The sequence below is a fragment of the Coturnix japonica genome, chromosome 12 (assembly GCF_001577835.2).
Source record: "Coturnix japonica isolate 7356 chromosome 12, Coturnix japonica 2.1, whole genome shotgun sequence".
Lineage (NCBI taxonomy): Eukaryota > Metazoa > Chordata > Aves > Galliformes > Phasianidae > Coturnix > Coturnix japonica.
In genome coordinates, this window is record NC_029527.1 from 14290565 (window position 1) to 14312906 (window position 22342).

Below are 22342 nucleotides of genomic sequence, written 5' to 3' on the forward strand. Positions count from 1 at the left end.
AGTGAGGTGGGTTTTCATCTGCCAGGCTGCAGAACTATGGGCAGAGGCAGCGCTCAGCAGCTGTAGCCCTTACTCCTCCTCTTCCTCCTGCCTTCCTTTCTGCAGGAGCAGACCTGGCCATACAGGTGAGGATTTTAACCTTATGGCAGCAGAACTGCTGAGAAGGAAACTGCCATGAAGCATCAGGTAGCAGAAATGTTCTGGGGAACACAGACAAGGATTTTAGTTGCAGTGAATCCCCATGTTTAGGTGCACAATAAGGACACGCACTAAGATCTGAAATAGTCTTGTATCCCTCTATGTAATAAATATTTTATTAGAATAGAAAAATGCATACAGATAACCATAGGATACACACACAACTGGAAGTTTTAGGAGAAATTTTCAACTTTTCAATATGAAACAAAGTACTCGGTACATATCTCATGGAGATATATAACTAGAAATTAAATAGTACACTGCAATAGCATGAAAATGGCAATACAGGAACGTGGACTGGAATTCTGTGAAACAAGAATAGAAAGATTCACCCTTTGTTGCAGGAAACAGAACTATACACTTACTAGTAACCCCTGTTTTCCATCTCCCGCCCTCCCCCCTATTTGCAAGTGTCTGCAAACATCACTGGTTAGCCACATTGAAAAGCAACTAGCCATTTATAACTATATATTTACAGTATATACAGATCTTTCTTACTTCAACAGCTAGCACTATTTTCATCTGGATGTGATGCTAATCTGTTTGAATGCAAATCAAAGTATTTCTGTTGTGTTATGATACCTTTAGTCCTGGTTCTTCATATTTGTGTGCTGTAATAACTTTGTGAGATAAAAAATAAAGGTCTTTAAGATATGCTTTATGTCACATGAACACTTGCAGTACCATGGATATGTCTAAGAGGCTGACTGGTCTAAATTCACAATGGTGACAGTCGGGTATACCAGGTTTAAGGTATTGCTATGAAAGAAAGCATAGATTTCACTGTAGCAAGCTTGAGAACCTTGATGTATTTTTAAAATGTTAAACTATAGTATTGCCATAAATTTACTCGAATTAGATGATAATAATGGGGTGTATTAGAGTGCTGGACCACGTGAAATAATCTGAACTGGTTAAGGAGCAGTTGGAAAGAGATTTATGAATGTATTATTGAATTTACAGCGCGTGTGGTGCAGCAGACAAGAAGATAATTTTGGGCTGCATATCTGGAAACACCACATCACAAGGTAGGAAGGTGGTAACAGTTCCTCTTCATAAGGCCATGGTGCAACTGCATTTCAGTAATGCTTGCAAATGGGCACTTGTGTTTGTGAAACACACCGACAGGATTGCAGAGAAGGGCAATAGGAGTGATCCCAAAGGTGGGAGAACTTGGTTATGTACTGAATGTAAGGTAAGGATGTCAGGAAATTACCTTAGAGGCGATTAAGAGGAAGGTCAAGTGCTGGAAAGAGCACACAGATGTACGCTGGGATAAAAGAGAGCCTTCTTTGAAACGTGGCTGAGATCATTTCTTAGAAGTAGTGGAAGCTCTGCCTCTCGGACACCCCAATGTGGACTGTGCAAAACTAACATTAATAGTGTGACTTTTCTAACTTCTAGCTTTGATTTCTTGTTAGATTCAGAATAACTTACATAAAGGGCAGCAAGCCAATGGCACTGTCTTAAAGTACTACCAAGTAGTTGATGTCTTCCATTGTGATTGAAACTGCACGCTCTGTTCTCAGCTTTTGTATGTACAATGATGTTATCATAATACTGTATAATATACTCAAAGCAATTCATTGTCACTGTAAAAACTGAGTTTTTCATAGAGCTGAGCTCTTCCTTGTAATTGATCACAGTGCCATTGCTTTCAACTCTTACACTGTAGCTGAAGTACATAATATGTAAACTCCTTTGGTTCAAGTATTAAGGCATTTCAGACTCCTTTTTAAAGGATTTGCTAAACTTTACATGATATTTTTAATTCAACCTACAGTGAAATGTAAAGAATTTAAAAACACATCAGAAGAAAAACATGCATTAACCACTGCAGTTTGTTTGTTTGTTAAAAAACAACAACAAAAAAAAGCATTTTTTCTGTAATAACTGATTGATAATTTGTTTTTCCTAGCAAATGAAAACGCATCATCACAACACTGAATTAAGAGAGAAGGAGAACACTGTTGGTAAGATGCTGGATAGACTGAAGATATTCAAGGTTGATGGACCCGAGCCTCTTGCATCCATACCTGAGACAGACGGAAAAGGTCAGGATTAAATGAAAGCACGACTGTCTGCTGTGTCAAATCATTGCTCTTACTTTATACTAAGCAAAAAAACCCTACTGTTGGTTTTTATATTTGATAAACATTGAAAACTTATTAATAGAAACAGTGTATTTTTAAGCTATGGAAATGTACTGCAAAATATTTAAGCTATATTAATGGTCTCTACTGTCAAGACAACTATAACAAAAAAGAAGTAAAAATGTTTCTTAATACCAATTTACATGGTAATTTACCAGTTTGGTAGAATGAAGTCTGTCATGCATAAGGGCAGGAAGACTGTTAATTGCTTTTCCTTTTAATACCTTATTACCATACTACATACACGCTTTAATTTTTGTTCTCCTATCAATAAGGACTCAATTCCTGTAAAGATAACCTGTGACACCTGCCTTGTGTCACCTGCACGTTTAATAATGCAGCACCATGCAAAGGCAGAGATATGTTGCTGTACTGGGTGGGTACAGTGGAGGTTCTGGTAGTGGGTGAGGACTGAACATAAACAAGACAAAACAGCAGTTTAGCTTCAACATACTGGCTAATCTGGGAATCAGGATCTGATCACTGCTAGTGCCATCTCCACCTTCAGTTGTTGCTTTTACTTCTATAATGTAATCTTCATTTAACTGCAGCAGAAGTTCAGCTGTTGTTTTGTCTGTGTTCAGCACATTCATGTTGTTCTGACCGCTTGTCCTGTACAGAACCTGCAACAAAAGCAAACAGCATCTTTTGAAAGTCTGTAGTGCCATATTTCTCCCAGCAGGCTTTGGTATGCAATTTTTATTCATGTTTCTTGGATGGGAAGGTTTGGCCTTAGGAAGGTGTTGAGAGAAAAGGTCTAATCTTTGGTTAATATTACAGGGCACAATTACATTCAGTACCTAAGGGAGTAGTGAAAGACGTGAATGTGAATGAAAGTATTTCACCTAACTTTAATCTGAAATGGCAGGATGTGTGACAGTATGCTCTGCTGTCTGCTGAGAGATGTTGTCACTGCTTCATAGATTACTCCACAATTTGGAGCCTGTCGTTATCTAGATCAACTGATGCTGCCGATGCTTAATATGGGGAAGGAGAGAACTAGTGAGAATGAGAAAATGATGGGACTGTGTTGGAAGATGTTCCACAAGTGCTAATTAAATTACTCTGTCATTACTGTTAACTACAGAAAATGTCCTGTTTTAAGGATACAAGCAAGAGCAACATCAGCTTCTCTTCTGGTCTGACATCCAGCTCATGCACCTGGCAGAGCTCTGCAAACTTGACAAGCAGGTAAGTCAGGGGTTTCCCAATGCAGTATGAAACTATAATGGCAATAGTAACGGATGCTAAGAAATGCAGGGCCACTGCAATTTGGTGATCCATGGTGATCCATCACCAGACCAGGATCCTCACCCTGAATCCATCTAAATGACAGTGGCCTCTCGGTACCTTCAGCTGTGTGCTACACGCTGCCACCCTCGGGCCATGCTCCCTAATGCCACACTGTGCTGAAAAAAGCTCTGAGGGACACAACCATCTGGCTGCCCTCCACAACACCCGTGCTGCGGCTGCTCTGCTGCTTTCAATGTCATTTGTTGGAAATTCTGCTTGACAAACCAGCTTTCTGTTAACTATAGTGCCCTTGCTTCTGGGGTTAAAAAAAAATGACAGCCCTAAATGCTTTTACTTGGGTAAAATTAACCAGCATTATCAAAATTCAGCTTATTGGTATGCTTCTAGTAGAGAAACCTGAACTGCTGTGGGAGACAAAGTATGCAGTTTGGAGCTATGCACTGGATTCCCTTTGTTTGGCTACCTCTGTGAAACCAGGTAAGATTTCAGCATTATTTCTTGCCAGTACATCCCAGAACAACGCATAGTCACATCTTCACTTACATTTGTATACCTTTAAGTGGCACATGAGGTCTATCTGTGCACTGATCAAAAACATCCTCAACAATTCTCATAAGTATAAAGGATGTATTTAAATACTTGTATGTTTGTGCACTGACCAGCTCTGGAATAGATGCAGCAATGTAACTTCTAAGAAGAAAGGGAGCAAGTCTCACAGAAGTAAGAAGAAGAAGGTTTAAGAATATCAACTTCATGCCTGGTACTAAAAAATCTACTTAGCCAGCAATAGAAAGCTTCAGTGTACCATTAATGGTGAAAGGACTATGGTTTGTGAGACACAGTTTGAATATGATTTTGATGTACACAAGTGAGACAGAGGGTGCAAACAGATGAAGTAAGGAAGGGAGTGCTGCTTTCAGATTCTCCTGTAGTTGCTGCTCTTTTGCTCACCTTATACCCAGTCACCTCAGACTCGTTCTCCATGGCTCTCACTTCTTCCCAGTTGAGGATTACTCTGGAGTCAGTAACGTTCCACACAACATTTCCTGGTGGTTGACTGGGTGCTTTGAATACATAATAAAAGCATGACTTTAATTTAATTGGCATTAGTGATTTATTCTACAATAGGAAATAACAGTTCAGGTAATTGATTGTCATTACGTGTCGGATGTAAAAGCAAGTCAAATACAGCCTCGTCATTTGTACACTTTATGGTTCAGAGACTAAATTGGAAAAACAGAATGAAAGAAAAACAGAATAGCAAATAAATGTTATTTCTGAAGTTGCATTATCTGTTGATGGTGTTTCATTAAGTGCAGTCAAACAAAAGCATATTTCTTAGGACACGGGTGATCAATTAGAACATACTCTAATGAAACCAACAATGATAACAGACAGTTCTTATTTGTAGTATGTTTTGAAGAATAAGTAAATACTCCACAATAAACAGATTTAGTTTTAGTGAATATTCAGACCCTCGTGCTCTCCTGATTGACTTCAACATGGCTGAAATATAAAAACAGGTGACAAGATTTTTTTGTTCTGTTAACTGGAGGCATGATTTTGAAATGCAGTCTGTATGGTTTCAGGAGCTGCAGCTGGAACAATTAACGAGCCTTTAGCTAAACAAGCCTATTGTTTTTTTGGGGGTGTTTTTCTGGTGGTGTTCATTAACAGCCTGAGACTTGTATTCAAAGGGAGTGCGGTGCTTCTGGCTGTACACCTCAATGGAAGGGTAAAATACAAACCTGTTCAGATGCTTCAAGTTGACTTCCCAGAAAGCGGATCATGCAATGAACCACTGAACTATTAAAATATTTCTAAATGCATTAAGGGAAACAATTTACTGTTGCTGTCACCTAGTGGAGGCTATTGCTGCTTAGGTGGACTGCTCCAAGCTTTGATGCTGAACGTATCCACTGTTAACACCTAATAGTGCTTTCACAGCTCTGTGCCTGCAATTACATTTGTGGCTTTCTGGTTGTTTTTTTTTTTTTCCATTCCCTTTATTGTTAAGCTCATTTGCATACATAGCTCCATTAGCAGTCAGATCATAAAGCACCTGATTATATTGCATAGCACTGTGTGGACACAGAATGTGAGGCCAAGATATAAAATAACTGAAGTCAAACAACTATTCCAAGATCTGTTCTTTTGCAGTGTTTGCTTTGTTCTATATACTAGATACGGTTCAACCTGATGCACTAATAGCTAATCTCTGTAAATGCAAAAGGAGTTCGTTTTTCTCCTGAGATTTGAGTTTTAGAGCAGATACAGGTAAGTTTACACACTCAGATATTAAAGCTGAATTTGAGAGAAATGAGTCACTCTCTTAAATCCATAACAAACTATTAATGTCATCTAAAAGAATGAAGAACGATTATATAGAAATTGTATAGAAACTTATACAGGAACTATAGAACAGACTTACAGAACTGATGGAAAAGGCTCTACTTTGCTTCAGCTACCCAAATCTCTAATAAGCTTCAAGTTTGTAATAGCCAATACCAAATAGTTATCTTCAGTGCAAAGTGTGCAAATAGCTGCACAGATTTCTCCAGGACTCATCAGATGCTTAAAGTTACTCATACACACTAATATTTCTCTTTATTACAGCTGAGAGACAGAACAGTTTGTTGTAAGACCTCCTGAATACTAAATAATAACATCTCACCTTGTAAACTGATGTGAAACCTCCACAATTAACTGCAATTTTATGTAGTAAAGGCTAAGTAAGACTAATCTAAAAAACTTCTCCTTGAGGTGCTTCACAGTAACTGTATGTATAATGTATTTAAATGCCAATAAATATCAATCAGAGTTGGGTCAGTCCTCAGTGCTAGTGAGTGATGCTTGTTTCTGTGTATAAAGTTACCGTGAGATTAGAGTTTCATAATATCGATGATACAACTCCTTTCAGCAGATGGACATTAATGACTGTTCCAGGGAGTTTGACCTTTCATGCAGATTTAGGGATACTTTCTTCTGAATCTGGAAGAACTACTTCAAAATTGATTACCCTGATTTTGAGTTGTATCACAAAGCAAGAACACATTGAATATACTTTTTATTTGTAGAAAAATTAGCACAGTCTTTGACAATCTGTTCTCCCGCTTAATTTCTCCTTTTTTTAATAGGAAAGGTGTCCCTTGTGTTACTTGACTAAGGGAGAACAATGGATGTGAATGATTATTTTGCAAGAATTGTGTGAGGATCATCCAAATGCCATGCCCTGGAGAACCCTGAGAAATGCAATAAGTCATTGCTCTTCTTTCCAACTAACAGAATTATTTCTTTTTACATTTGTTAAGTCACTAAAAGAATAATCAAGTTTTTATGCAGAAATGATCTTACCTCAGCTCTGCCGGTATGTTTGAGTTTTATGTACTCATTGTACTAAAGTCACAGAGGGTAAAAACTTGAGGATCTGTGCTTGACTTAGTTGCCCAGCTCTTCTATTTTGTATGAAGATTTAGGTCACTTATGTGCATCGTGATTCCCACTAATGCATCTATTCTTCATTTGCCTGCAGATGCTAACACACCATTATGTCTCTCCCCACTTCATAGCTGTGATACTTACGTGTCTTTTTTGTGGTAGCATTCACTGTGGCACTGAATGGACCTGCTCCAGCACTGTTGTAGGCACGGACAGCTGTGTAGTATGCTAAGTTGCTCTTCAAACCTGTTATTCTTATTGATGTTTCATTCCCTGCAGCTTTAACTCTGTTTGAAGATTCTTCTTTTCCTCCATTATTCCAGTACCTCACCTAGTAGATACAGAACAGAGCTACTTAAAATGTTGGATAAATGTTCAATTCCATGCAGTGTCATTGCATTTGACTCCTTCAGGTGCGTATCTGGCAGCTGAAAAAGTAGAAATACATTCAAGTTTCCAAAATATATATGCTGTTTCAACATAATTTGCTCATCCATCTGCCTTTCATGCTTGCTGCCCTTTTGACTGCAGAAAAAGCAAAACTGAAATATTAGACATTAGTTGAATTAAAGAATTACAACCAGAGGAGAATCACTGCTTCATCTACAAAGGAAACAAGTCAGAGTCCACAAATCTTAGCTCCCAAAATAGTTGCAATTCTGGAAAAAAAAAAAAAAAAAAGTCAGTTTAATAATAGTGATAGACACAGCACCCATCACAGGAAACAAAACAGTTTCATTCTTGGTCCCATTTCAGAGATATATGGAAGAAAACATTCATTTTCTGGGTGAAGATGGTACAGAGAAAAAGCCCGGATGGGTGGTAACCTTCTATAAACTAGGCATTGGTAGAGGCTAGTACTCTGCACTAATAGCTGTTTGCTTTGATTTTCAAACAACAACCACCCACCCCCTTAAAAATACTATCCCCCCCCCCCCTTTTTTTTAAAACAGAATCTTGACTTCTGAGTAGTGGCAGAAATGGAAAAGTACTGCGCAGAAGGCTCAGGCTGGCTGAACATCCTCCCCAGAGCCTGCACTGCAGAGCAGTCAGTGTTGGCTCAGACCCACAGCCCGGAAGAAAGGTCAGGAACCAGGCTGTCTGGCACAAGCTATGCGTGTGAAGACATTCTGGATCACAGCCCTTTGGAACAGGAGGAGCATTTTAAATGACGTTACCTCATAACCCAGTAGCCTTCCACTACTCATCTTCCAGGGAATGGCTTTCCAGGAGACTTCGATGACAGAGGAGGACAGGCTTGTCACAGACACACCCGAGGGGGCAACGGTAGGCTCTGTAATTGGAAATCAGCACTGAAGAGATGAGCAGCGTAGGTGATGGTGCAAATAAATATGTTCATGTTCAAGTTGACCTCAGTTATATCAACTGTCGCCATATTATCTGATAAAACATATTAAATATATGCAGAAAATCACATACCTTCTTCAGCTGAAAAAACGGTGGTTATTGAACTGAAAGGCCCTTCTCCTTTATTGTTATAGACACCAACTTTGACTTCGTATGGTGAAAACGGCAAGATGCTTTCATTCCTAAAGACGTATCTGGGCGTGTCAGGAGAGGTGACTACGGTCTGTATCCATGTTGTGGTGCCAAAGGGGCGAAAAGCGACGACATATCCAAATCCTTCTCCATTTTGTAACTCCTCAGGGATGGGCTGTGAGAAAAGCAACCAGCAACAGAAGCCCGTGACGTTACATACCGCACTGGAAAAGCTTGGAAGGAGCAAAACATCACTGCTGTGAATGTATTGCATGCAGCTGCAAACTGTTTCTGGTCTGCATTTGGGATCACTGCATCAACAATAAACTCTGGTACCATAGAGTGAAATGCTTTCATTTGAAACTATCCACACATCAGGAGAAGAGCAGCTCTCAAACACATTTCTTGTTCTCCAGTTAAGTAAACTGCCTTAAGACACTTCAGGAAACATATTTTTTTCAATTTCTGGTCACAATTCATAGTACATAAATAATGTACTAAATAATAATAATACTAAATAATCTGCATCTTCCCCTGATGTGATTTGATTAAGTAACAACACGGAGTTGCTAATATCAGTAAGAAGTAGCATGGTAACATCTTATAGCTCATTAAAATAGGATACATAATTTGAAACAGTATCTGATCCTTTAGCTCAGGCATCTTGAGTTAATGGTAGGAAATTACAATCTGTAAAGTTGCACTTTGGCTCAACCTCTGAGCAACAACCAGCTCTTCGTTTTCTCATCCCTCCCTGCCCCCTTTTACCTTGACAACTGTTTGAGAGAAAAGTAATCATCTTAGACAAGCTAACTGAATTTCTTACTGATTGCAGTCAAACAGTAGCAAGTGAAACTGGGAAGGCAAACGTGCACAGCTCACATTACAGAATGTTACCGAGCTCATATACATCCTAGATGAGAAGCTGCTGCAGCCAGGAAAAATCGTCTTTAAAGAAGCATTTCAATGAAAACAACCATTCTCTAAAGAAAATTGCTTGCCAGAAAACTTACATCCCATGTTATGACCAGTTCAGACCTGCTGCCGCCTCCCCCACTGACTTCAGCTGGGGGAATTTCAGGAACTGTGAAAAAGAAACATACAGCTGTCGACACCGTGTCAATAGATGAGATGATATCACAAGTTAACCTCATTCTCTGGAGCTAACTCTCCAGTTTTCCTATTTCTTTTGCAAATTGAGATGAGTGCTTTAGAACCTGCATGGGGCAGACACGCATTTGAGCATTTGCAGAACCTCACAAATGGAACCCTGTGTGTGCTCTACTTTAAATGTTTACTGAGCATCTAAAAATTAGTGGCATGCTTTGAGTTTTCAACAGGGCTAACTTACCAGGTGTGCTGGGCAACAGCCTTATCCCAATTAACACTTAGTATTTCAATCAGTGCATTCTGAGCTACATGCTAGTACTGTGGAGGGTGTACACTGACCAAATACCAGGAAGAGGAAATTGTCAGAACTCACCTCTTCCCCAGACATTTATAGCTTCAGACTGTGCAGCACTGACTGAACAGAGAGTTTGCCATGCTAAATACAGCTGAAATATATTTGGATATAATAAACTGTTCTAAAGCTGAACACAAATAGTCACTAACAAACTAGTTACAGACTTTTACATTTGATACAAATTCCAAGCTTAATTGAAATGAGCCAAACACGTGATTTTTGTTGTTGTTGTTGTTGTTGTAATATATTCAAGATGCTTGTATTAAAGACAAATAGAAGAACCCACTAACCTGCCTCTTCAGTTCTTACTTTTTCTGAGGGTAAACTAGGTTCTCCACCTCCTATTTTGTTACTGGCAACTACACGAAATTCGTATTCAACCCAAGGATTTAAATCCACCACTGTGGTTGTGAATGTATTTCCATCAATCACGTCTGGAACTATTAATAAAGAAGCAGAGAATTAAGAACCTGCTGTATCCTGACCATTTCATATTTCATTTCGTATTTCAATAGAACCTATAACGAGAAATGCATTTTACCTGTGGTAACTCGCTGCCAGCCAACTGAAAAAGGTGTTCTTGCTTGCACGGTGTAAGCGGTCACCGGGCTGTGATTATCTGTGCCTTCTTGCCAGGAGATCTGAGCTGTAGTATCAGTTATTTCATCCACTCTCACACGTTCAGGGGGCCCAGGTGAGCCTAGGAAAAGATTGAAAAATAGGTGGTGTTTAGTAAAGCCAGTACCCTGGGAATCCCAAATACTGCAGTAAGGATACCCATTCTATATAGTACTGTGGGAAGAAGTAAACGTTTGGATTAGGATTTATTAACATTATTAATATTAATGATACTTGCATCTGAAATGATAATTCTGAAATAGTAACCCTGAACTGTTATGCAGATGGCAAGTTTTTTTTTAGTCCCCTGACCTTTGTTCAGCATGATTCTTCTTTCCATTCCACCTTATCTAGTTTTTACTCTGGTCCTTGATGTCCTCTTTTAATCTACTATGCTATCTTTGTAGTCCGCCTATTTGTTACCTGCAGCTGCTTTAGTGTATGAAGCACTGTAGCAATTCTTCATCAGAACATCTGACCAGCACCAAGAGTGACAATTCAGTCAGGCAAATGTCCTGCTGCATTCTGGAAAAGCTCTGATTCCAGGCAGCCTAACAAAAATGCTGATTCTGCACCAGCAAACTGGTGAAGTAACTAACAGTACAAAGGCAATTATAAAATACCTGGCATATTTTGAAATACACTGAATAAAACCTGATTGCATCACGTTGATTTCTGGATTACTGCTTTTTCCTGTGCAGTAAATGTAGCTGCATCATCAACAACGAAAGCTACAGTTCATGCTTAGCTCTGCAAGCATTCCTGCTCTGGAAAGAGGGAAGGGAAGAGAAGGGAAGGGAAGGGAAGGGAAGGGAAGGGAAGGGAAGGGAAGGGAAGGGAAGGGAAGGGAAGGGAAGAGAAGGGAAGGGAAGGGAAGGGAAGGGAAGGGAAGGGAAGGGAAGGGAAGGGAAGGGAAGGGAAGGGAAGGGAAGGAAGTACAGCCACTCATTGGTGGCTTGAAGGACTGTCAGGAGAAAAGATGTCATGTCATCACTTAATCTATTCTTCAATTCTTAATTTTTTTTTCCTGGGAAGAAGCAAGTTTCATCTAAAGCTGAGCCTAACTTCAATGCAGAGCCACGTAAGTCATAGATGAACAGGTTTTGTAATCTACATCAGCGGTTTCTGCAATCTGAAGCACAGAACAGTAAGAAAACACAATTCACAGTAACAGAAGCTGAAATTTACCTCGTACTATAAGGTCAGCTGCAGATGCCACGCTGTCTACTTCTGTTTTCACCATACAAACGTATTTTCCACTGTGTTTCAGCTGGATGTTTCTAATCATCAAGTCTCCTGATGCACTCTGTCAAAATACGAACTTGTTAAATTAATTAGCATATCATTTAATATTCAGATCACAGTTTGGAAGTGGAGAAAATATCACCCCGAACGGACGAAGTTTAAGATAAACTGGCTAGGTAAACTTTAAGATAAAGTTGTCCCAGAATTACAGGCGCAGGACAGCAGGTTATTACCCAGCAGTTGCTCCGTGCTACATGGCTGTAAACAGGGTCAGACTGTAGTTAGTGCCTCTCCTTGTATGAGAAGCAGCACAGGTGCCCAGCACTGGGAACACACCTGCAGACAGCTGTTAAGAACCATGGAGAAAGTCAGCTCCCTGTGACCAACTGCTTGCCTCCAAGCCACAAGAAAGATGTCAGTTCTGTAGCCATCATCCAATCTGACTTCTAGACAGAATTTATATGTAAGTCTAATTATCAAAGATATTCAGAGAGTTAAAACAGGTAAAGCAACAGAGCAGAACCTGGTCCATTCTGAAGGCTTAGAGAAGAAACTCAGAAAGGTACAGTATGAGTCTTGGGTCTGTGCTGCTGAGCCCCTCTCACTGAGCATCTTGCATCCCCGGCTGTTTGTCTGCCAAGTTACTTTGCATTGTGATCACACTTGGATTTAAGCATAATGCCTCTGCAGCTCTCTGGCTGATTGCCCTGATTTTAAGGTCCTACTTCTTTCTTTTTTCATTGTGCATTTAAACTTTGGTCATTTCCTTTGCCCTCTCTCACCTTATGCCATGTGGTTGATGAGAATCAAAGAAAGCAGGCAAAAAACTTGAGTGAGTGATAGCTGTAACTTCGTATGGTGTTACAGACCCTCTATTGTTTGTTTTCTACTTTACTGGAATAGAGCACTCAATCCTAAACTTCTGGTCACCGGTTTGCTTCAAAACCTCCCCATGTGGCAGCTGAACGATGTGCCTCAGTCCTGTTCACATCAAAGCTTCCAGGTGAAAAGTCTATCAGATTTCATTTCCCCCCCCCTCTTTCTAATTTCTGGAGCAGCAGTTTCATTGAGCACAACTTAGCGGGTATTCCCAGCTCTCCGCCCACAACTGATCCTTGAGAACACAGTGATTTGGGAGAAAGGGAAGCCATGATTGCTGTGGTCTCCAGAAAAGAAGAATCAACGATCTTTCCAACCCATCGTCTTTAGCAATTAATTATTTTTTATGCTCACACCAATTGCTTCTGCTTGGATCCTTATATTTCAATAATAATTTGTTTTCACAGAGACTGCCATTATCTCAGATAAATCTCTAACTCTATGCAAATCAGCTGCGCCATTTTGTCACAAGTATTTCTTTTTGAGCTCGAGTTTCATTCCCTGATGCCAACATCTCCAGTTAATGAGTAGGATGAGCATTACAATGTCTCACATAGAGGCTGAAAAAACTTTGCTTGCTTCCCTTCCATGTGTGATAACAAATACAACATCAGGTATTCTTTAAAAACAAAGATGTGAACGTTTAGAGGACAGTCCATCACTGGTTGCCTCCAGTACCCTAAAAGTTATGCAAGAGGCAATCTAGAAATCCATCTAACTTGATTGGAAGTGGATATTCAGGAAATGACCAGCAACAACAACGGATACACAAAGCAAATCATGTTCTACATGAACTAATTGTAGCAAACTAGATTTAAAACATCTAGGCAGAGGGACTATCAAACAGAATAATTGCACCGAAGCATAAAACACTGAAATAATAACGCTGCATTTAAACCATTTGTGGATGCTTTGGAGGAGCATCCTGAAGTATCGAGGGGAAGATTTGCAGCAGCAAAAAGCTCCAATGCAGAAGGCACTCAGCTGCCATAGCTCTGCAGACCAATAGCAGTGCCCATGTTCTTGCCAAGCCAGATTAAATCGTTGTCAGTGTGGACAAGCCCAGGTGACAGCAAGGTCACCTTCCTTTCTCAGTGCTACACAGAATAGCAATAAGCAGAAGTTCATGCACGGTACGAACATCTGCTGGAATTGCTTTTGCTTTTCCTGACTGCCTTATGATTTCAGCCATTGCTGGGCTGTATGAGCAGGTGATACCAGAAGCAGTTTAGAGGAAATCTGTTCTGAGCTCCAAAATCTGCTTGGTTTGCCCATAGCCTCTGTATAAATCATTTATCTAACAAAGAAGAGTAGTACAACAGTGAGATATCCTATATTTTTCTAACCATCTGGAAGACCCAGTCGTGGTACAGTATCATTACACAGATCTCCATCCACTGCAAAATTATTTTCCTTTTGCCATATTTATCAACAAAGCTGAAATTAAGCACAGATATTTCCATTTAACAAATATGCACTGGAAGGCTTCTTTACTTACTGGGATGAAATGATTCCATCAGCCTTAGTGGACAAGTAAGACTTGAAAAACAGTCACCTAAACCTCAGTATTCCATAACTACCCCTAATTCTGTGCCATACAACAAACTCCCAGGTAAGATTTTCTACAGTCAGAAGTCGGAGTTAACCAATACTCTGAAACTTCCTTCACAACTGGTTGAGAAGTTTTGATGAATTCCTGTTTTTAAGAGGGTTTTTATTAATTTATTTATCTATTTATTTATTTATTTATTCACGTGGGGAAAAGTGAAGTATTGCCTCCCTCTGTCACCTATAAAACTTCAGGTCTAAAACACGAGATGTCTGGAGACCAGGCTATGTGTTGCAAGCTAAGCTCAATTAATGACTTCTCTGCAACAAAGACTACTACATTCCATACACCCAAGAGAGAAGAAAAAACCTTTGCAGTGTTGGAAACAGTAAGTGAGCCTGTCTGTGCTGCATAAGAGAAGTTCACAACTTACCCCTCCAACCTTCTCAAAATGAGAGGCATCTTTCTTGAAGTCAGTGAGTGTCCCATTGAAATACCATGTGAAGCTGATGTCCAGTATAGGATCGTGCTGAACCTGGCAAGGCAAGATGACACTTTCTCCAACAGTGACATCCATGTTCGAAGGTGCCAAAATGATCCTTGTAGGCTCTGAGAGCAGAAAAATCAGTTATTGGATTTCTGTAGTACTAAGACTTGTCTGCCACTAATGTTCTATTGTGTTCTTCAAATCTGATTAATGACAGTCACTTCAAATTATACAGCTGGACTGTAAATGCTGCTGACCGACCTCTTTTGTTGGAGCACTGTATCGTTGCACATTTACCAGTGGGAGTTTGTTGAGACTGAAGAAGTAGCTTTTAACCTGCTGTGTACAGACCAATGTACCTCACCAAGCTAAACTCACTGCAACCCACAGCAATGAAATTACCATTCAGAAGCATGTGTGGTTCTCAGCAATAACCCATATGTTTTGGAACAGGATGCTGTGGTAGCAGCCATAGAGAAGATTAAAAGGTGGGAGTGGAGGAAGGAGATAACAAAACCTGGAAACCAGAGGAAATCTATATAGGGTAAGACGTGTTGGGTATCTGGGTCTGTATATCATATAAAACATAAATAGTGCCATTAGGAAAAGCAGCTTACAATTCCTGAATCACACAAACAGAACAAATATCATATACTGTAAATACTGCAAAAATTAAATTTCCTTCTATAAATCCTCGGTACATAATTCTGTTATTTGTATATAAAAGGGCATGAATCATTTAGAAACAGACTGAAAATCTGTAGCTGTTTCTTCACTGAACAGAATAATTCTGTTTGGGTCTATGAGATGTATGGGATATGCAATGCAGTAGGATATTTGATAATTCTGCATTTGGAAAATCTTGCATTTATTCCCATCTTTAATAAAGAACATCATGAGAAAAGAGTCTTCAGCTAAAGCTCACAAAGAACCCGTCCTTCTCAGCCAGCATCTCAGCCAGCAGCAAGTAATGGCTGTCTCAGAGGAAGGGGCAACAACTCTTTTAACAGCAATTATGTACACAATTAGCTTTTGAAAGACTTGATATTTTACTGCCTGTGGTGTCCCCGAGCACTCCTGCAGCTGGAGCTTCTTCCACATCTTTTTCCATGAGCAAATAAGCATACAGCTCCATAGGGCTAAAGAGATTTTTGGACTGGAATGTATAATGACCTCTAATATTATTGGTTGGCAAGAATTTCATACTTTGTTTTTTAACATGTTAAATAAAAAGAAGCGCAACAAGCTTGCTTTGTTTAGTTTTCAGGTAACTAAGTGAGAGCGTGGAAGGAAGTGTTCAGAACATCCTCATCTGAGCTCCCAGGGCCAAGAAATCTCTGTGCCAAAAGGGAGAAAGACGGAGTCCCTCTGTCTCTTTCCTCTCAGCTAACCAGAGATCAACCCTATTATTTTTATATATCCTTAAACATGTATTTTATCACACTTTACTTTTCAGCACTTTTGGTGTTTGTTCAAAGAGCTAATTCAGAATTCATCTGATGGCAGATTTCTGTTGCAGAGTTTGCAGTTCAATGTCAGCCTGACCCTCTTTTTCCAGCCCACCTACCTGTAACTACTAAATTTGTTGTCCCGCTGGCTGTTCCAAACTGGTTTGTTGCCACACAAGTGTAGCTTCCAGCATCAGCTTTGGTCACATTAGTTATTCTTAGTCCTCCATCCTTTAATAATGTGATTCTAAAAAAAAATTACAAAGAGATTTTGAAAGTTATGGAATTCTTTTGTTGATAAAACATTTGAATACTCATTGTGTTACATTGGTATATCAAACTGCATCAGGTTCAGTGTGGTATTTGACAGTTTTGATGGTGTACACTGAGTATGGGTAATGCTGAGAAAACAGAAATACTCCTAAAAAATAGAAGTTAAGCAAAGGAGACTGAAAGGAGAGTCACATTACCAATAGATATGCAAGAATACCAACATCCCAACAGTAGAGCTGAGATCCTGGACAACAGCAGAGGAGAGACATAAAGGCAAGGATAATTCAATTTCCTCTTTCTGGTCCTCCCATCTATCAAATCCTTACATGCAGAACCTTCAACCAGCTCTTCCTATATGCAGTTGCATATAGACCCATACAACTATACATAACTGTTTAGAATAACTGGGGAAAAAGAGATGTGCAACAGTTTCTTGATACATCAGTTCATTTCAAAGGCATCAAATGAATCACAGTGATGCTATGCTGCCAACCCCGTAGGCAGGTTAGCTAGCAGGCAGTTTGGAAACGTCCCAGACACCTCACAACCAGCTAAAGAGAATCAGCAGAACAGCAAACAACATTAATACTGGAGGCAAACCTCTAACAGCATTAGTTGTCAAGTCTCACGCAGTCGTCAAAGTACGTATCATCTGAGAAGGCAGCCATGTCCTGAAACTTAATACTGCTATCTTCCCTTTTCCAGAAGGGTCACAAGGGTTTTGTCTTCTTTATTCAGTACAATATTAAATACACATCCTTTCTGCTCCTTTTATTTTTAATATACGTGAGGGAAATTAGTATCAATAAATTGTCCCAGCTGGCATTCAGTTCTCTACAAGAAGCAGATTAAGTCTTCAGTATTAGTGGGAATTGGGAGCACTTCCTTCTCAAAACTTGCCCCAGGCACAAGGTAAGCAGGATGCTCAACTGAAAACACAAGTTCCTTGTTCTTCTGCCATTCACACACTGTACCTAACAGCTCCATGCGAGCAGTGCTTGGGGTGAAGCTGCACATGCTACAGAGCTGACCAAGGACAAGGCAAGATTCCAGCTGCAGTGCTGGGCAGACTTACTGGACTGCAGGCAGGCACAGCTGGTATATACCTTGCATGGCATCTCATGGCCGAAAGGCAAGTTGGCCCTTAAAGGACATATGCTTCAGTGAACTGCACTGTCATTAACTATTTATACGGACTTATAATATAAATAATACAACACTATGATGGCATTATTTTTTAAGCAATGCATTTGAATCAATTTTTCAGGGAATAATGATGTTGGTGAATAAGGACAGCTTAACTCAGCTCAGAGTCTGATGGGTTCAGTGATCTTATCCACAACCTTTGGATCCTCCAAAAACATCTTCACCAACCTCAGACCACAGCAGTGGGATTCTACCGTGCCTCTGTAGTTCTGCTGCTTTCGCTTAATAGCAAGTTCACCTAATCACCAGGCCACGTGGAGACTGCATTTTGAATGTCTGAAAGCAGAGCAGTCTGGATTCATTCCACTGCATCACTGACAGTACAAAGCTCTTTGCAATGAAAAGCACTATAAAATTAGGCTCAACTTTTAACTGTTTTTCTTCATTACTTCCAATGTGTGTGTGTGTGTGTGTTATCTTTAAAAACGCACTATGTCACCCAGTATCGTGGCACCTGAGATAAGTTTCATTCATCATGAAAATGTCGATAATAAAGTAACAAGAAATGGTATTGCAAGAATGACAGAGAAGCCAATGTGGCATAATTTAGAGGTAGATTCTTAAGGAGAATGAATGCTGGCTGCCCAGGGCTCTACGTAGTCTGGCCCTGGGCAGTGCCAGGGATGGGGCACCCACAGCTCTGTGCAGCTGTGCCAGTGCCTCACCACGCTCAACATAAACCATTTCTTCTTTCACACCCGATCTAAATCTACACTTGCTCAGTTTCAAAGCACTGCCCCTTGTCCCACCACCACAGCCTCAGCCTTTTTTGTCCGTCCGCTGTATACACTGAAAAGCTGGAATCCTGTTTCCCCAGAGGCTCCAGGCTGAACAACCCCAGCTCTCTCAGCCTTTCTTCACAGGAGGCTGTGGTTCATCAGCTGTAGGACAGCTGACCTCCCTTGTGCTTATTGGATCATCCCAGAAAATTCTCAAGTAATATCTGGTTGCATTTATAATTAATTAAAATTTAGAATATGGTTTATAAGCGTTTTAAATGTGACATGATTAATAAATTTTGTAGATAATTATAACTACATCAATAAAATGCGTTAAAATACATCAATTATGGCTGCAAGCACACTATGGAGTTTTCAGCCTTTTCACCTATCAGTATATACTGCAATGGCATGCACTGCATCTTCTACTTTGAAGCAGTTTCCAACAGAAAAGCTTCAAAAACAAACAAAAACCCAACAGCGATGACAAAGTCTTAGATCAAACAAACTATAAATAGGACTGGGCTATAGAATAGAAAATGTCTATTGTTTAATTAGAATGAAAGGAAAACACATTTTTAGAGTGCTCTGAGCTATCTCAAAGCCTAGCTCATCTAAGCCAATGAAGCAAGAGGCTTATTAAAACCTAGACATAGTTAAGAATCAAGTTTCTTTCTTTTTTTTCCAGAATAAAAAACAACAGCAACCACACAACAAATCAATTTCTGAAAAAAAATAAATGATTGTCGAAATCTTTACTGGCAAATTAGAAAGAGCAACTCTTTACTTTTTCAATTACAAAGCAGTAAATGCAGCTCAGCTTATGTAAACGCAACACCTAGCAACAGTCCTAGCCCTTTCTGCTCAAAAATTAGACAAACTGACGTGTTTTGTACACCTGAAGTTACAAGATATTTGCACACTATGATAAAACTTCCTGCTGCCAGGAAGAGACCCAGATTTCTAACACAGAACAATAATACACCCCTTAGAGTTGCCAGTGTCTGCAGGAGTTCTTCCAATACATTTTGCTGAAGGCCAGCAATTTTCAAAGTGAATTTCATTTTCCATGACCTGCGTATTTCTGATGCGCCAACAGCAGGAACTTTAAGCCCTGTAAAATAAAGATAATTGGCTGAATAATGCTTTGGCACACATGCATTAGCACAACTGGAGGCTGACTTAAGGACCTATTTGCTCCTCAGATCAAAATGCGATTGACAAAAATGAAATCATTCTCTCTTGAGTAAAATGGTAGGAAATCAATCTTTGAGAAGACTCTCTTCTCCAGCAGCCAAAGGGGTGGCATAAAGAAATACCTACAACAGCCAAATGTCCTAACTCATGTCCATGTTGTCATGCTCTTTGATTACTGTCAAAAGAACAGGAGTAGACTTCAGCGTTTCTGATTTGAGAGACGAAACGAGGAGAATCTTCCTATCCCACCTAAATTAGGAACACGGATTGGGGCAAAACAGACCTTCCAGCCAACTGAAGTTACATTCTCCATTAATTCTGCCCAATACCCCAGGGTGTGTTTCACTCATCGGGTCATAACCAGCCATGCAGAAAAGCCAGAATGAGAACACATACTTCCAATACTGACATGTTATTTTACTACAGTTGCAGACCACACTGTACTTCCAGGACTTTCAGATACTGGGAAAAATATCACTGGAGATTAGAAGACAAGTGATGCTCCAGGAAGCCAATCTGAAATCTGCTGACTTTCCTGTACGTTGTCTAAGAACATCCCCGCTATTCTGCATTCACTGCCCTCACTCCTGCTTGCTCAGACAGCTGGGAGTGCCTTATATAGAGGCTTACATATATTACCAGTACTATGTAAAACCGTGTTAAATGGAAACATTGGTGCAGTACAACCACCCACCCAGTGAAGGGCCAGCAGATGCCTCAGGATTTAGGATTCCAGCTCTTCCAGTGCCAAGGCTGCCACTTGAAGTTGTGTGCCATTAATGAAAGCATTAATGAATGTAAATTTGTTCATCTTCCCATGACAGGGCTTTCTTACTAAAATAACAGATAGTCAAACTAAATCACTGCCTTTTTATATTTGTCAGGTTATTCAGCAGAAAAGCCAAATATTTTAAACCCTTAGTGATCTGATAATAAATATAAACATATTACTTTCCAGTTCATAACTCTTCAGTACAAAGGATCAGTGGAAAGTGGGTCAAACCAGCTTTTTATATATCAAGCAAATTCCAACTAAATTAAATCAGATTACTTAACGAGAAAGCCAGCCAAAATAAGCTCCTATTGAAGCACTAGTAAGTAAATGCATTACTTTCCAGACCACAGCGTTTAAACTGTAACACAAAATGAAGTAAAAATACTTAATTTGAACTGTAGAGACGATAAAACCAGTAACTGAACCTTGTACGGATTGTGCAATATTTTATCAAGAACGGTACCTCATCTTTTCTTTCCCCTTGAACTTGACATCACTTCATCACAGTGAAAGATGCTAAAACTGAAGGTTTGTTGAGAGACTTGCCTTAGGATGTTTGTTAGTGAAGGTAAAGTTTGTGGTGTCTTTTCATCTTTTTCTGCTCTTAGTATATTTACAAACATCTTGGAATGCAGGTGGATGAGCTTATAGATGAAACACTGCTCTGCACCAACTCAAAATCATAACCTTTCTCCAGCCATATATTAGAGCCATAATATAAAATCTTCCAAAGGGGTACATCGGACCACATTTGGTATTGCCTGCTGCTTTTGGAGGAGATAAACCAGCAAGGAGTGCATTTAGCCTTGATTAAAATATCTAATACTCTTCTTTGAAATGCACATTAAGAAATAAAAGCTCATCCATCTGGAGATGAGGGCTTTCAGCAGAGAAGATGGAAGGTTTCACCTCCTGGAGACACTGGATGCTGTGATCTGCTATCAGGAGAACCTGCTCCAGAACAATAATATTTGAATAAAACAACCAGGATGCAACTTAACAACTGCAGACACTTTTAAATGGCCTGACAATATGAAACGGTTGGAAAGAACAGCTTAAGTGAATACAAGCTGCTGCTAGCCCAGTGATGCACACAATCATAACAAGGGCTATAAACAGACCTGTGCCAGTTAACCATGGATTCTCACAGTCAGTACCTGATCTGGATGCACTGTAGACATTCTTACTAATTCCTGACTGTCACTTTCATTACATCCACGACGATTTGTTGCACAGTTGCAAAGCTGCATTTTGGAGGGGAGTACTTCCTGCTTCAGTACCCAGTTCACTTCATTCCCATTTTGTGCCTTCACCTCTACATGCAGAAGTGCCTTAATTCTTCCACATGCCTTAATTCTTTCTGCATTCCACCATTCTTCACTGTCTAGTTCTCTTTATTCAAGTTATATTAAAATAAATAAATAAATGGAATATCTTGCAAAACTAACAAGAAACAAGACCGTGTTCTTTAACACTGAGCAATTTCTCAGTCCAAAGGCTCTCGAACCCATTTGACTTATACATTCCTCCCTCTACAAGACGTATGAGATTCAGCTCATTTAATTAAAATTTACTGAGTCATTATCCAAATCTTCTACATACTGAAAATGCAGCACCATTTAAAAATAAATTAGAAATACAAGCAACAGTGCCATCAAAATGAAAACCTTTCAGGCTTTACAGAAGTAATGTGATCAGTAACCCCAGTGAAACATAAATTCACATAGAACAAAACACTAGGAATACTCTGAAGTAGCACTTGGCTCCAATGCAGCAGAGCACTGATGCAGCGTGCCTGGTGCTGTGGGGATGGGACTGTTCTGGCACACCCCCCAGAGAGGACAGGCTCCAACACCTGCATGAATGAACACAAAAACCCAAACATCCCACTGCCTGATGTTCAACAAACTGTTCTACACTTTGCTGAACAAACAAGTC

The 22342-nt window shown here is 39.8% G+C and overlaps 1 protein-coding gene and 1 long non-coding RNA gene across 5 annotated transcripts in view; one reads left to right on the top strand and one right to left on the bottom strand.

The window, feature by feature from the left end:
- Nucleotides 1-282: 282 nt before the first annotated feature.
- The window catches only part of LOC107319982 (contactin-3), a 93047-nt gene continuing 70987 nt past the window's right edge, over nt 283-22342 (bottom strand). For 3 of the 4 annotated variants that reach the window (XM_015875402.2, XM_015875398.2, XM_015875403.2), the window contains exons 10-21: nt 16354-16481; nt 14733-14908; nt 11815-11932; nt 10550-10708; nt 10299-10448; nt 9557-9627; nt 8484-8718; nt 8222-8337; nt 7188-7374; nt 4557-4669; nt 2806-2974; nt 283-2234 (exon numbers count right to left, since the gene is read on the bottom strand). In XM_015875402.2, coding sequence (XP_015730888.1) covers nt 2134-2234; nt 2806-2974; nt 4557-4669; nt 7188-7374; nt 8222-8337; nt 8484-8718; nt 9557-9627; nt 10299-10448; nt 10550-10708; nt 11815-11932; nt 14733-14908; nt 16354-16481 — 1723 coding nt within the window. In that variant the 3' untranslated portion in view covers nt 283-2133. The remainder of the gene's footprint in view (nt 2235-2805; nt 2975-4556; nt 4670-7187; nt 7375-8221; nt 8338-8483; nt 8719-9556; nt 9628-10298; nt 10449-10549; nt 10709-11814; nt 11933-14732; nt 14909-16353; nt 16482-22342) is intronic. The other variant, XM_015875401.2, reaches the window with a different exon arrangement.
- On the top strand, nt 2158-8213 carry LOC107319983. Its single transcript, XR_004308773.1, has 4 exons — nt 2158-2252; nt 3439-3542; nt 3993-4082; nt 7997-8213. It is a non-coding gene; the product is annotated as an uncharacterized LOC107319983 (long non-coding RNA).